Genomic DNA, 15,737 nt, shown 5'->3' on the forward strand with positions numbered 1-15,737 from the left:
TTATTTGCTAGACCTAATTTCTAAGATTTCTTAGATGTGTGTAATTTCTTTAATGTGTGTGTGCCCACTTGTGGAGGTCAGGGCTTGACTTTGACCGTTCTTCAGTTGTCATCCACTTCATTTTCTGAAATTGAAGCAATCCTTCATTGAACCCAGAGTGCATGGATTTGGTTCAGCTGCTGGCACCTAAGCTCTGGGATCCTCCTGCCTCCACCGGCCATCTCCAGGATTGCAGGTGTACACAAACATAGCCATCTTTTTTTTTTAAATTCCTTCCTTCCTTCCTTCCTTCCTTCCTTCCTTCCTTCCTTCCTTCCTTCCTTCCTTCCTTCCTTCCTTCCTTCTTTCCTTCTTTCCTTCCTCTTTTCCTTCCTTCCCTTCTTTTTTTGCACTGTGTTGTTGGGGAGTGAATTCAGATGCCCAGACTTGAGCTGCAGACGCTGTACTCACTGAGACATCTATCTAGCTCCCTAATTTCTTTAACATTAAGAGGGATCCAATGCATTTTGCAACTTTAATTTCTTCTAAATAATTATGAACTGCCTATAACACTGGAGTTGACTCTGACAGGCTTGGCTTCTCACCCCAGAAGCATGGGTCTTATACCGAGACCTGCTTAATGGTAGGAAACAAGATTGGGCCTCACTCCTGCCTCTCCTGAGCTGGTCCTCATCCTCTTTCTTTTGGTCCATTATTTATTTCTGGCTGTGTTTACTAGACTTGGAAGGCGCACAGTATCTGGAACCCTCACTGCTTCTCTTCCACAATGGCAGGCTATAAACTTAGACTATCTTGCTCCTTTGGATGACAGGGTGGCCATGCCAAGCATGCCCGTGGCTCTTTCTGCAATGGCTGGGATAAAATCACCTCCTTCTTAGCTTGCTGCTTCCAGGCTGGCCTGTGAAGGCCCACATCACAAAGATACTTTGTGCTCTGATGTAGATACTTTTGGGGTTGATCAGAGCTTGACTTCACTGCTCTGTTGGTAAGCACTTTTGCCGGTAATAAGATGAACAGGTGTTGCTCTGCTGCTGAGTTTCCAGCTGTCCACCCAGACGCAGACCAGGCAGAATCTGGTATTCTGTTTTCTCGGGCGGGCTGGAGAGTCATTGAGCCTGAGGTGGAGGTCTTCCTTGCAGGATATGGACGTTTCGATGCCAGAAGATGGTCGGGAAAGCCTGGCTGGCTAACAAAGGCAGGCCTTCAGCGACTGGGTGTAGCTCCAGCTCCACATCCCCTTTGGCAGCTGCTCAGAGGCCACTGCAGTGTGGCCAGCCAGCAAAATTAGGAAATAAGGACCTCTTTTATTTACTCAGGCTGCTGAATCATGGGCATTCCTGTCTGCTTGGAGAAAAGTCAGGCGGCTCTACTTTCCACGGAAAGTCTCAGGAGTGCTGGAGACTTTCATCTCAGAGTGTTCACACACTTGTTTTAATGTGCTTTATGGAAATGGTGAAACTCAACAAGTGCAGCCGCTGTAGGAAAACATCTGCACTAACTGTGCACACACATTTGCATCTTTAAATAGCCTCTGAGGCCACAGGGTGGGCTCCCAGCGAACGTCTTCCTCCACTGTAAGGTTTTGCCTTAGCACTCAGAGAGTCTAATTGATTCCAAAATCTAACATTTAGCATAGACATTGGAAGTACCTTATATTGAAACACGAGCAAGTTGCCAGAATACAGAAAGACAGGACGTGACAAAGGGGAGGAAGTTGAAGTTGATTCTGGATCCGAAGTTGAAAGAATCTACCGTCGTTTCTTCCATGTATCAGATAATGGACGCGTACTTCTTTCTGGCAATTGAAGCACTCCCTTGTCTTGCTTAAGTTAACAGGGATAGACAGTTCTGGAAGAATCACGTTCAAGAAAAATCAGAGTTAGAATGGTAGTCCATCATGCACGTCTTGAGAAGAGAGGACACCATTAGCACATGGGTCAAGTCCTATTGGGGTTTAATTTCTAGTTGCTTTCTGTTTCTGCACACTTATAGTACTGGCCAATGAACTTTTTTTTTTTTACCATCTTGATATTAAAGCAGAAATCAACCTTTTGGAGAAGCAACCTTCATTCTTCTCTCTCTCTAAAATATAAAACTTTTGGCACCAAGCTTCCCTGCTGCTCCGTCCCCTCCCCTGCCCTGAGATGTACGAATTTTGTGCATGGTCCTTCCCTTCCACTACAGGGACAAGAGGCAGGGAGCAGGCAAGGAAGAAAAGCTTCCAAGTACTCTGAATTCCAGTAAAAAACTTGATCCTAGCTTCATCTCCCTAAACATGTTAATGATATTTCAAGCTTGGGAGAATACTTACGTAAGAGTTGGAGTCCAGCATGGACCCAGAAAGAAGCTGATTTAAACACAGTGTCAGGAATTATACACCTTTTCTTTTCTTTGTAATAATGGCTCATTGCTTCACAATTATTTATACATACCTTGTGTCAGGGATTGTACACTTTATTTTTATAGTGGTCCATTGCCCCATGACTATTCATACATCTGTAATAATGATCCATCACATCCAGTCATAGTCTAGGATTTAATGATAAACTGGTTTGCTGGAATGTCAGGCTTACTAGTTCACTTCATAGACGTCTGGAAACACAACAAATGCTTCCTCGCTGTTTTCTGCAAACGTGAAAATGAGATGATGTGTTTGAAAATATTTTAAAATAAAGCAGCAGGATTTAAATATAAAAGACAAATGGGAAACATGGCAGGATTTGGAACCTAGGATGCAGAGTAAATTTATTAATGTTTCAATCGGAAGGATCTATAGAAAGTTTGGGTTATTTGGAGAATGCCAAGTGTACATGTCTTTTAAAGAGAAAACTGAGTCGTTGTCCCATTGTGTTTTGCTATCGTCATCTTGATTTTTTGTTTGCTTGCTTGCTTGCTTTTGGTTTAGTTTCTGTTAATTGCTTCCACGTGCATTGCATCATGAGTTGCGTGTCTCTGTGTGTTTCTGATGTGTCCACACAACTCTTACCTGCGACTGTCACATCCTATCCTAAGCGGGAAGCTCGAGTGTCTGTGGATTCATAGAAATGGGGAGGTCGAATCATGAGGTTTGCAGCTTGCTTTGTTGCGGCGGGCAGGAATCCAGGAATGGTGTTTGGTTGTTTTCTCAGGGTGAGAGCTCTGCCATCTGGCATCGATAGTGAGATGGTCTTGTCATCAGTTTCTCCATGCAGGAAAGGAACGATCCTCATCTGTTTCCTGTGGATAAGGAAGAGGCTGACAATCTAGTAAAATCTTGTTACCTTAAAGAAAGCAGACATGGAATTCATTTCATGAAGCCTGCCTGTTTCTGTTTTTGTGTTCACCATGTCACCTATGTGTGAACCTTAGTACTGAGGCATTTAGTTTTTTGGATCCAATTCTCATAGACAACTTTCAGAACCTATCTATATTTCTAACAGAAATGATGTCATGCCTCTCTCCCAGTCTTTTAATTTTCTGAGCTTTAGAAAATATTTTTTGAATTTTGGATACTTTTAAAACTTCTTCTGACCTTGAGTTAGAAGTTATTATGAAAAGTAAAACAGAGTTTTTATAACTTGTTAAGAAAAGGGTGCATTTTTTTTAACTTGAATGTTAGGCAAACAGCAGGAAAAAAGGGGAACACCATGTAACCCCAAAACACCAGCTAGTATAAATCTAAGGTTGAGCTCCTTCCCATGTAACGTGCTAAGCTTGATCTGGCTGGCAGCCTTGTTTGTCTGATCTTTGTTTCACATAAATCTCTCAGCATTTACCATAATCATTTATCACTTTTCCTGTTTCCAGTTTTTCACAAGTTGCTTTGTCCCTGCTCACCTCAAAGTGCAGGTCCTGTTTAGCTAAGGAAGTCCAGGCCACTGATGCCTTTTACAGAAGGAAGAAATGGTGGGCCACCTCTTGAACTTTTCCAACAAAATAGACGATTGCAATCTGGTCCTCCCGAAGCTCTCTCTCTTTTTTTTTCCTTGATCCTGGCTGATCCTAGCTGTATGTAATATCTAGCAGAGCCTTCTAACATTTAATAATCCATTTTCTGGACTAGGTTTCTGAATCTTTCAGTTATTGAAGAAAACCTGGTTGTCTTTCATTACACAAGACATAATTATTATTGTGTTTTCTGTCTCCTTTCATGTGCTTACTTTTTAATATTTTTTTGCTGAAAGCAATAAGGTCTGTATCAATAAGAACCCCATAAAAGACTTTTGGTCTTCAGAATTGCCTTTTTATAGAAAAACAAGCAAAATGGAGAGGGAATTTTTTATTAAATATTAGACATCTGGGTTGACTGCATTAATTTTAAATCACTCCTGTAATATTTCTTTTTTTCATTTGCTGCTTCACATGCTCACAGAATATGCAAATCATTTTTGAATGACTACAAAAGAAACATTAAATATATTAAAATCTGCATTTTAATAAAATTGTCAATGTGTAATATATGCCTCACTTTTAAGGAAAAATGATAAAAAAGTAATAAAGGGGTAATTTAGACATAGAACTATTTAATATCTCTTTATATTTTGCAAACCAGCGAAAAGTAAATGAAGAATAAAAGCTTGGGGCTCAGATTTGGAACTGTCTCACTGAAATGCTCACTCTTCCCCGCCCCCAACCGTGTGTTCACTGAAACGGTCTGAGTGACTCGCTCCTGGATTCTCAGCTTGTGTAAAGATGTCCCGTTGCCTCTCATTGCAGATGGAGCTGATGTCGAGGACGACCCCACCTGCTCTTGGCCAGCCTCCTCACCTTCCAGTAAGGACCAGACGTCCCCCAGCCATGGAGAAGGCTGCGATTTTGGAGAGGAAGAAGGTGGCCCTGGATTGCCGTACCCGTGCCAGTTCTGTGACAAGTCGTTTAGCCGCCTCAGCTACCTAAAGCACCATGAGCAGAGCCACAGTGACAAGCTGCCCTTCAAATGCACCTACTGCAGTCGGCTGTTCAAACACAAGCGGAGCCGCGACCGCCACATAAAGCTCCACACAGGGGACAAGAAGTACCACTGCAGCGAATGCGACGCGGCCTTTTCTCGCAGTGATCATCTGAAAATTCATCTAAAGACTCACACATCCAACAAGCCATATAAATGTGCTATTTGTCGGCGCGGGTTTCTGTCCTCTAGTTCCTTGCACGGACATATGCAGGTTCATGAGCGGAACAAGGACGGCTCCCAGTCTGGTTCCAGGATGGAGGACTGGAAGATGAAGGACACCCAGAAGTGCAGCCAGTGTGAGGAGGGCTTTGATTTCCCAGAGGACTTGCAGAAGCACATTGCAGAGTGCCACCCCGAGTGCTCCCCAAATGAGGACCGAGCAGCCCTCCAGTGCATGTACTGCCACGAGCTGTTTGTGGAGGAGGCCTCCCTCATGAACCACGTAGAGCAGGCCCATGCAAGCGAAAAGAAGAACTCATGCAGCGTCTGCTCAGAGAGCTTCCTCACTGTCGAGGAGCTCTACAGCCACGTGGACAGTCACCAGCAGCCAGAGTCCTGTAACCCCAGCAACAGCCCATCTCTGGTCACTGTGGGGTATACCTCTGTGTCTAGCACGACTCCGGATTCCAACCTCTCAGTGGACAGCTCAACCATGGTGGAGGCCGCTCCACCCATTCCAAAGAGCCGAGGGAGGAAGCGAGCTGCACAGCAGACCTCGGACATGACCGGTCCCTCTAGCAAACAAGCGAAAGTCACCTACAGCTGTATTTACTGCAACAAGCAGTTATTTTCGAGTCTTGCAGTTCTGCAGATTCACTTGAAAACTATGCATTTAGATAAGCCAGAACAGGCCCATATCTGCCAGTATTGCTTGGAGGTCTTGCCCTCACTCTATAACCTAAATGAACATATTAAGCAAGTGCATGAAGCTCAGGACCCAGGCCTGATTGTTTCAGCCATGCCTGCCATCGTTTACCAGTGCAACTTCTGCTCTGAAGTTGTCAATGACCTCAACACCCTTCAGGAGCACATCCGATGCTCTCACGGGTTTGCCAATCCTGCAGCCAAGGACAGCAATGCGTTCTTCTGTCCCCATTGTTACATGGGATTTCTCACTGACTCTTCCCTCGAAGAGCATATAAGACAGGTCCATTGTGACCTCAGTGGCTCCCGGTTTGGGTCTCCTGTGCTTGGGACTCCAAAAGAACCCGTAGTTGAAGTCTATTCCTGTTCCTATTGTACGAATTCGCCAATATTCAACAGTGTTCTTAAACTGAATAAGCATATTAAAGAGAATCATAAAAACATTCCCTTGGCCCTGAATTATATTCACAATGGGAAGAAATCCCGGGCCTTGAGCCCCTTGTCTCCTGTGGCCATAGAGCAGACATCCCTTAAGATGATGCAGGCAGTGGGAGGCGGCCCTGCCCGCTCTGCTGGAGAATATATCTGTAATCAGTGTGGTGCTAAGTACACATCCCTAGACAGCTTTCAGACTCACCTCAAAACCCATCTGGACACTGTGCTGCCAAAACTGACCTGCCCTCAGTGTAACAAAGAGTTCCCCAACCAAGAGTCCTTGCTGAAGCACGTGACTATCCACTTCATGATCACCTCAACCTACTACATCTGTGAGAGCTGTGACAAGCAGTTCACCTCGGTGGATGACCTGCAGAAGCACCTGCTGGACATGCACACGTTTGTCTTCTTCCGCTGCACTCTCTGTCAAGAAGTGTTCGACTCCAAGGTCTCCATCCAGCTGCACTTGGCCGTAAAACACAGCAATGAGAAGAAGGTCTACCGCTGCACATCCTGCAACTGGGACTTCCGCAACGAGACGGACCTGCAGCTGCACGTGAAGCACAACCACTTGGAGAACCAAGGCAAGGTGCACAAGTGCATCTTCTGTGGCGAGTCCTTTGGCACGGAGGTGGAGCTCCAGTGCCACATCACCACGCACAGCAAGAAATACAACTGCAGGTTCTGCAGCAAGGCCTTCCACGCCGTCATCCTGCTGGAGAAGCACCTGCGGGAGAAGCACTGTGTGTTTGAAACCAAGACCCCCAACTGTGGCACAAATGGGGCCTCAGAGCAAGTGCAGAAGGAGGAGGCGGAGCTGCAGACCCTACTCACCAACAGTCAGGAGTCCCATAACAGTCACGATGGCAGCGAGGAGGACGTGGACAGCTCTGAGCCCATGTATGGCTGCGACATCTGCGGGGCGGCCTACACCATGGAGACTCTGCTGCAGAACCACCAGCTCCGGGACCACAACATCAGACCCGGAGAGAGTGCCATCGTGAAGAAGAAAGCAGAGCTCATTAAAGGGAATTACAAGTGCAACGTGTGCTCGCGAACCTTCTTCTCCGAAAATGGGCTCCGTGAACATATGCAGACCCACCTAGGCCCTGTCAAACACTACATGTGCCCTATCTGTGGCGAGCGCTTCCCCTCCCTTTTGACTCTCACTGAACACAAAGTCACACACAGCAAGAGCCTGGATACTGGAAACTGTCGCATTTGCAAGATGCCCCTACAGAGCGAAGAGGAGTTTTTAGAGCACTGCCAGATGCACCCCGACCTGAGGAATTCCCTGACTGGGTTTCGCTGTGTGGTGTGCATGCAGACTGTCACCTCTACTTTGGAACTCAAAATCCACGGGACCTTCCACATGCAGAAGACAGGGAATGGGTCCACCGTGCAGACCACTGGGCGTGGCCAGCACGTCCAGAAACTGTACAAGTGCGCATCTTGCCTCAAAGAGTTCCGTTCCAAGCAAGATTTGGTGAAACTTGATATCAATGGCTTGCCATATGGTCTGTGTGCCGGCTGTGTGAATCTTAGTAAGAGCAGTAGCCCGGGCCTCAGTCTCCCTTCTGGCACCGGCAGACCGGGCTTGGGCCAGAATGAGAATCTATGTGCCCTGGAGGGCAAAGGCAAGGTGGGGGGACTGAAGACGCGCTGTTCAAGTTGCAATGTCAAGTTTGAGTCTGAAAGCGAACTCCAGAACCACATCCAGACAGTGCACCGGGAACTCGTGCCAGACGGCAACAGCACACAGTTGAAAACGCCCCAAGTGTCGCCCATGCCCAGAATCAGCCCCTCCCAGTCCGATGAGGTAACTCGCCTTTCTCACATTTGCTATTTGCCCTCCTTCAAAAGCTACCTCCACTTCATAGTCAAGCTTTCCGTGTCTTTATCTACTACTGTCACGTATGCCAAGAGATGTGTAGCTCGAAATGCAATGTTTTTCTCCCTATAGCCATTAGCTAGCAATTACTTGGTTCCTGATAAGTACCATTTTGGCTTGAATGGTGCAAAATAGGACTAATTCCAGTCCCCCCTAGGACATTGTCTTCTCAGTGACTGAAGAGACTGCCTCTCATGCCAACCCCACTGAGATCTGGAATCTCAGCGTAGCTTCACCACACACTGAAATCCCCAGCTATGCCTTGTGTGTATGGCAGAGAGATAATGACACATGAGTGAGATAGTGTGAGCCAACGTGCTGGCTTGTAGTCAATTAAAAAGAATATATATATTGGCGGGTAACAAATTAGGTAGGGGTGTCTTTCTAATACAGTATTGTCAACACTCACTGGTTTTCTTTGTCTTCTGGGTAGTGGGGAAACACTCCTGCACAACAGGAGGTTTTCAAAGCGCCCGCATTTATCTGCTTAAAGACACCCTCCCTAAGCCTTCACTCTCTGGCTCCAAAATCCACGTTTATCCGCTCCCTCACCCCGCCAGTTTCAGAGTGCTGCAGCTCCGTGTTTCCTTTGGCACAGTGAGTACGAGAAACACATTCATTAACAATGCAGTTGTAGTCTTATGACCCATCATTCCTCGAAGCTGAGCAGAGGGCTCTGTGGCTGTCAGCGGTATCACTCCACTTCCCTACCTGCTCCTATCTGGAGATCCATCCAAATGAAGACCCCAGGGAGACCCTTGTCCCTTCCATGTGGGGTTCCTGTATGGTTCTTATCTTGTCTTTGCACTCCAGCACTCTCAGAGGGCTCCTGGCGTCTCCCCCCAGATAGCCATCAGGCAGCCAGTAGGAGAGAATGGAACAGGCAACACAGCCCATCCTCACCCAGTATGGCATCTGTGTGACAGGCAGACGCCCAGACTTTGAAGCTGTTCTCCTGTCTCCCTTGCCCAAATAAGCCTGCACGTTCCTCTTATTTAAATAAGTGACATCCCTTCGGACGGATGGAGAGCTGGAAGAATGAAGTGTGGCTGGTGGCTCTGGCTTATGCGTCCCATCCAATCTAGCGGTCCCTGAAACAAGTGGTCCTTAGTCATATGAAATTGTGGGGGTTTTAGCGTTAACTTTATTTCAAAAAATGTTTAAGTGTGTCTAAACATTAAAGAGATGGCATAATGAATGTGTGTTTGTATACTCATGCTCTTTACCAAACTAGGACATTTTTTCCTCCCTCCCTCTTCCCTGTTACCTTTTTTCCCCCGTTTCTCCATTTTTCCCTCAACCATTTTAGAAATCATCTTGAGATACCTGAAAGTATACTGCAGGTATGACCTGAAAGTATACTGCAGGTATGTTTTGACATCTTCTTAGACAGGGATATTCTGTGTTTAGCTATATTATTGGCTAAGGCAATAGAATTAGCTACATTAGGAGAAATTAGATAAATCTAAAATATCTACTATAAGAAGGCTGTATTCTAATTTGTAGATTGTCCCTAAAGTGTTTTGTTTTTAAATGCTGCAGAATGAAAGTCTGCAGTGCGTGGGTGCAAACTTGCTGTGCAAGCGTGAGCCCCAGCATAGAGATCCTCAGAAACGCCATAAAAGTCAGATGCAACCATGATGGGTGAGATGCAATGTAAGGGTGCTGGGCTTTCTAGCCAGAGAGCCTCGCTGGGACGGTACACTTCAGTGAGAATCCCTGTCCCCAACTAAACGGTGCTAAAAGATGGAGGAGTACATCGTGGTCAACCTCTGACCTCTATACAAACATATGTAGGCACTTGTGTGTGTGTACCACACACACAAACTTAAGATTTTTTTATAGTTGTAGAATAAGTGTTCATAAACCATTTATGCGGAGAATTGCTCGTCTCCTTTTGTAGGATTTGAATGTGCATTGTTAACTTAAGCAGCACGTAAAGACATGTTGGAATGACTGCGTTAGTGTGTGTGTGTGTGTGACTGTGATTTTCTGTGTTTACAGTCAAGACTGGACAGTTTGCTCCATAGTAGATTGCTTCTGAAAATGTCCGTGCCATCTTATTCTTATGTGTTCATGGTTTATGCTTTCTGATACTTATATTCTACTTGAAATGCAATGCTTAAAAAATGAAAGCAGACTTATGAGGAATATGTACATACTAATTCATTTAGAATTGCTTGTCTGGAAAAGCATTATTGGCCTTCATTTTTTTTTTCTTAGGTACCTTGTTCTTTGTAGGATAGCACTCTATTCCTGAGCTAAATCCCCAACCAGAAAACTTATCCTTAAACCATGGCCTATATTTTAATTAGTAATGATAATTAAACTGAACTAGTAATGATAGCTAGAAAGGTTATTTATAATCTATGCTTTTATAAATCATTAAAATATTTTAAAAATACTTACATCCTTAGCTATGAATGGTCAAAACAATGTTTATGCAATAAGTTGTCTCCCTCTGAAACTTTTTCATAAAAAGCTTGCAGAGATGGCCATAATTGACCAGATATTAAGATTTGGTTTGTAAATATTCCCTTTTTTCATAACCAGATGAGTGGGTTTTTCCAATATGTGCATCATCATTACTATTGCCATTTTTGAATTCATTATTCTTTTTCAGTTACCATCTTTCAAATTCATTATATACAGTATATGTTAGTGCAAAGAAATGATATTATATAGCAAGTATTTATTCATTTTCATCCTTAGCTAGTCACATTAAATTTGTGATTTCCCATTATAAGTGATTTGGGGGGGGCACACAAGGTTAAAGAGAGCTTATGTGTTTTCAGAAGGCCTCATGAGAGAGGAGGATGGCCAGAGATGAGATAGCCAAGGCACACAAGTTCTTTAATAGAGCTCGGATGTGTCTGAATTGTGACTTGTGATCACACACTCACATGCTTGTTCATACATCAGAGACATATGGAATATCATTTGATATCATTTGGTTGATACTAGATTATAGAATTGAACAGATTTGAATTTATATATAAATCTAGAGATACTGTACCATACATCCCCCAAGTGGATGCAAGACACAGTGTGTGGTGCTCAAAGAAGGCGTACTGTAGACAACTGTCATGTGGTGGAGGGAGCGGGAAGTGAATTTGAACCCATTTGCTCTTGCTTAATGCCTTTATGAAAAGATTTTTTTCTTGTGGTTGGCTCCCATGATTCTTAATTGAAAATTTCTGTGAGACTTTGGAATACAAATTTCAGAGAAGCCTATCTTTGCTGCTCCTCATCCTAGCTATCCTTAGCCTTGACTGTGATATAAAGTTGCATGTTGCCTACCATGTCCAGGGATGGGAGAGACCATCAGAGAGGAAGCACACTAGCCATCTACCTGCAGTTGCACACGAGGTGCCTGGCGAGTTCCTGACATTTGCAATGTGTATAAATGTTAGCTCCTCTGGGTTCACTGCAGATGGCCTGGAAACTCCATCAGTACCTTAGAAGACTGTCCCACGGCTTTAAATTCTTCCATCGATGTTGGGAGAACATGGTATCTGTGGTGCTCTTCTGTCTCTGTTTTTTGTTTGTTTTTTCAGAATGGTTTGTAGGTTTCTCCCATGGATCATTCCAGCTCAAACCATTCCTACCAGTGTACTGAAATCACTTTGACAAGGGTCATCATTATCATCAGAAGGGACAGTGGAGGTCATCTGAGTTAGCCACTGTATTTTAGAGACAAGCAATCAGGCTCATATAAATTGAAATAATTTAAGGTCACATAACTAGTAAGTGGCAGACAAGAAAGTTCAGCTCTCTTCTCTAACTCCATTCAGACTCAGGATGATGTGGTTTGTTTCTTGTTGAGATGGAATCTCACAGTGGCCTCACATTTACTACGTAGCAGACTGTCCAGGAGCTGCCCGGCCTCCTTTCTCCACTCTGAGCACAGGATTTACAGGCATGTGATCACAGCTGCTAAGATCCTCCTTTTTGCAGTTCCAGGTACTTTATTGCAAGTACCTTGCAAGCCCAGGCATTTATCACAAGCTGTTGTAGTATTTCTGAGCTCTTTGCTGTCCTCAGTCATTTCTCCACAGTGCTAAGGATCCTGAGTATCTGTTGCTGGGCAACTGACTTCTGTGTGTTCTTTCTGGCCCTTGTTGCTGCTAAGTACTTGTCACAGGTGGCTGTTGCATTTCTCCAAAGCTTCTGTCTCCTTTCCTGGCTCGCCTCACACCACTGTGAGTGCCCCATAGCCTACTCCTTTGAGGCTACCATCAGTCCTTGTTTGCTTGCTGTTCTGGCTTTGCATGCTCCTGTCCCATGGCCTCAGCCACTCTCACTCCTGTTACGACATCTGCCACCTGATACTGATGACTGTCCAATCTGCCTCCAGGGGCATGGTGGATCCCTGGGGAATGACAGAAATGTGCTACAGTTTGATTTTAGTTTTGATTATGTGTCTACATATTTTTGTCAATACTTGCTGAATGCAAAATTAGTGCATTCTTTTGTATGGACTTATATTTCAGTGAAGATGGTATTTGTGTAGTCATTAGCAAATTAATTTACTTGTTTGTCTGTTTATTGTGCATGTGTGTATTATAGGTGTTTGTGTCCACATAAGCATGTAGGTGTGCACACAGATATGTGTACATGTGGAGAACAGAAATAGACACCAGGGGAATTCTCTCTTTTATCTTTTGAGATGGTACCTCTATCTGGGCCTGGTGCTCATCAGTTGGCTAGACTGGCAAGCCAGCTAGTTCTGCATACCCAGCTACCTCCACCCTCCCCCGGGCTGGGTTGTTGGTGTGCACCACCATGCAAGCTTTTTATGTGGGTTGAAAGCATTTGATCCATTTGAACCCTCTTCCAAGCTCTCTAAAGAAGCCAACATCCAAGAACAATGATATCTCTGATTCAGTCCTTCCACTGGGTCTTGGATTTAGTCTCAGTTGCCTACTGGGTACCTGTGAACTTCAAACTCAGCATATCCAAATTTGAGCCCATTAGTTTTCCTGTAGATTCTTGTTGTGAGTGCATCTTCTTCCTTTATCTCCATATCAAGCTGTCCCCAGTTTGATCATCTCCAGTTCAGTTACAGCTTATTTCTTACACTAGTACTTCCTTAACCCCATTCGCCATGTTTTTTAGTTTCATTTATCCTTCATTGAAGTACTGAAGCAGCCCTGGAATTGCCCCCGCCTGATATTATTCTATTCTCATATTCATTCTGCATAGCTATGAGGACAGCTGATCTAAAACACGAGTCACCACCCCACCCCCACCCCATTGTTTGCCATTTGAGCTGCCAAGACTCCTACCTGACCACCAATGTTTGGTCTTAATGATGGAGAGATGGGCTTTCTGCTATCTTCTTTTCTGTAGCATCAGCTACAAAGGTATCTTGATCCTAAATGTTCCTCTGAGTTTGTAACATCGCTATCCAGGCTTTTTTCCCTCTATTTCCTTGAGAGTCTTTTTCTGTCTCTAGTGTAGACCAGGAGGTGCCTGGGGATTCCTGTGTTCCTGTGTTCTAGCTACTCTCTGCTCAGGCAGCTGACCTACTCAGGGGGCAGTAATTGTCTCCCATAAAATACTAATCAGATCTTACCATGCTTAGCTTTTGAGATCAAACAAAATAAGATGTCTTCAGTTATGACTATAAATAGTAGTGACTATCTTTATGCTTAGATCTATTTCCTCCTCATGCCCAGAGCTCCTCTCTCTGAGTTATGTCTACACCAAGTTGAATCTACCCATATGTATCTATTTCAAATATGTGTATTGATTCTCTCCCCTAAAACCCATTCCTCTCTCAGACATCCATGACTGTAGTGAAGGGAAACACCCTGTGCCTAGTTACTCAGAAAAACATTGGCAATCCTTCCCAGTTCCTCCCTGCCCCTCCTAGCCCATTATTCCTAATGGTAGCCCCAGGGATACCACCTCTAACTAGAATTGTCAAGATGTCTGTCAAGTGCTGCTTCCTACCTCCAAAGTCATTGTCTTCCTTTCTTTGCCTCCTCATGAATTCGTGTTCTTCGTCTTCTGCCTTCCAGTGCCTTCTTCAGGTCTCAGTAGGAAGTGTACACATGTAAATTAAATGATGTCGATTAACATTCTTCAGTGACTTCCCCACATCTCACCAGTTTACATGGCTTCCTAGGAGCTTGGGAAACATAGTCGAATGAATGCAGTACTTCAAAGAAACAGAAACGGTAAGACCTATTTGCGGGTACATCAGATGTGGGATAGCTCAATTCGGAGATATCCTGATTGTTTTCCCAGAATGTGCTTTGATGCTTTAGAATTAGATGTGATGTAAGAATGTGAAAATACGTTAAAAAGTTTTGAAGTTTCTAGTTGTTCAAAATTCATCTTTGATATGAAGGTCCATTTTAAGTGTCTGACAGTCAAAATTCTGTCAACATAGTTGCTGTGCTGAAAATAGCAGTGTATATAATAACAAATTAGAAGGTAGTCAGTTTCCATATTTTTTTGCATTGTTTTTATATCATATGAATTTCCATATGAGGGTAAAAAAATAGAAGGTTGAGGAAAAGTTAGGTTTTTTATTTCAGATTGCTGATACTAAGTTTTGTAGAGCTGATATCCCAGGAATAAAATAAAAAAATAGTTAGGCTCTCTCTAACTAAGCCACATTTAAAACTTAAGTTTGAAATTTATGTGACAAAATAAATTTATGATTCAAGACGTTCTTACAATACATTAATTTGCTTTGCCAAGTCCAATATGCCTTCCAGATTTATTGTGTGAAATAGATCTTTGGTGTCTACAGAAGGAGTTAGTGATGATGGCATAACTTCTGGGCAGAAGCCTAGAGGCTGTTGACGGGTTCTCTCTATTCTCTGTGTCCAGCCCCCAGATCAGTTTGTATTGGTCATATCCACCATGTAACTACCATCCTTAGGTTGTTTGTGCCTCCCTCTAATTCTGATTTTTTTTCTGTTATTATCACTGTGTTCGCAATGTGATTTTAGAATTTAGAAATGTTTTTTTTTTTTTGTAGAATGTGAGAACTCTGCCAAAGTCTTTTCTTAAAATTTTTACAGTTATTTGTTATTTGTTTACTTGCATATGTACAGAACACATACACATGAGTGTATGGACATTTGCCAAGTCTTTTGCACAACTTGCAGTGATCGGTTTTTTTTCTTTCCATTGAATGGGTTCTGAGAATTGAACTCAGGTTGTCTGGCTTTGCAGCAAGTACCCTTCGCTACTGAGCCATCTTGGTGACCCTCAGTCAAATACTTAAGAGAAAGACTGAATAGCAGGTTTTCCATGATGGTAGTTTGTTCTAACCTTTAAATCTATTTGATTCTCAAGCTGGGGATAACTTACTGGTTAAGACCACTTGTTTTTTGCAGATGTTCAGCCTCTAGCATACACATCAGGCAGCTCACATGTACTTATAACCAGGGGATCCAGTAACCTCTTCTGACTTGCATAGATACCTTCATGCATTTGGCATACATACAGACACATGCACATTTTAAAAATTAAAACTAAAAAATAAAAGTGATCTCAGTATTCTGAAGTTTCTGGTCTTAGTCACTCTCATTTTCTTAATTATCCTTCTGTAGAAATGAGGAAAGTTACTCTTCCCCTCTCCAGCAGAATTGAGCT

At 43.6% G+C, this 15,737-nt stretch overlaps 1 protein-coding gene across 3 annotated transcripts in view; it reads left to right on the forward strand.

Moving 5' to 3' along the window:
- Znf521 (zinc finger protein 521) overlaps positions 1-15,737 on the forward strand; it is a 298,511-nt gene that overhangs the window by 122,047 nt on the left and 160,727 nt on the right. For all 3 annotated transcript variants that reach the window (XM_057789090.1, XM_057789088.1, XM_057789089.1), the window contains one exon: positions 4,696-8,048. In XM_057789090.1, the coding sequence (XP_057645073.1) occupies positions 5,136-8,048 (2,913 nt within the window). In that variant the 5' untranslated portion in view covers positions 4,696-5,135. The remainder of the gene's footprint in view (positions 1-4,695; positions 8,049-15,737) is intronic.

Source organism: Chionomys nivalis, chromosome 14 (genome assembly GCF_950005125.1).
Source record: "Chionomys nivalis chromosome 14, mChiNiv1.1, whole genome shotgun sequence".
NCBI lineage: Eukaryota > Metazoa > Chordata > Mammalia > Rodentia > Cricetidae > Chionomys > Chionomys nivalis.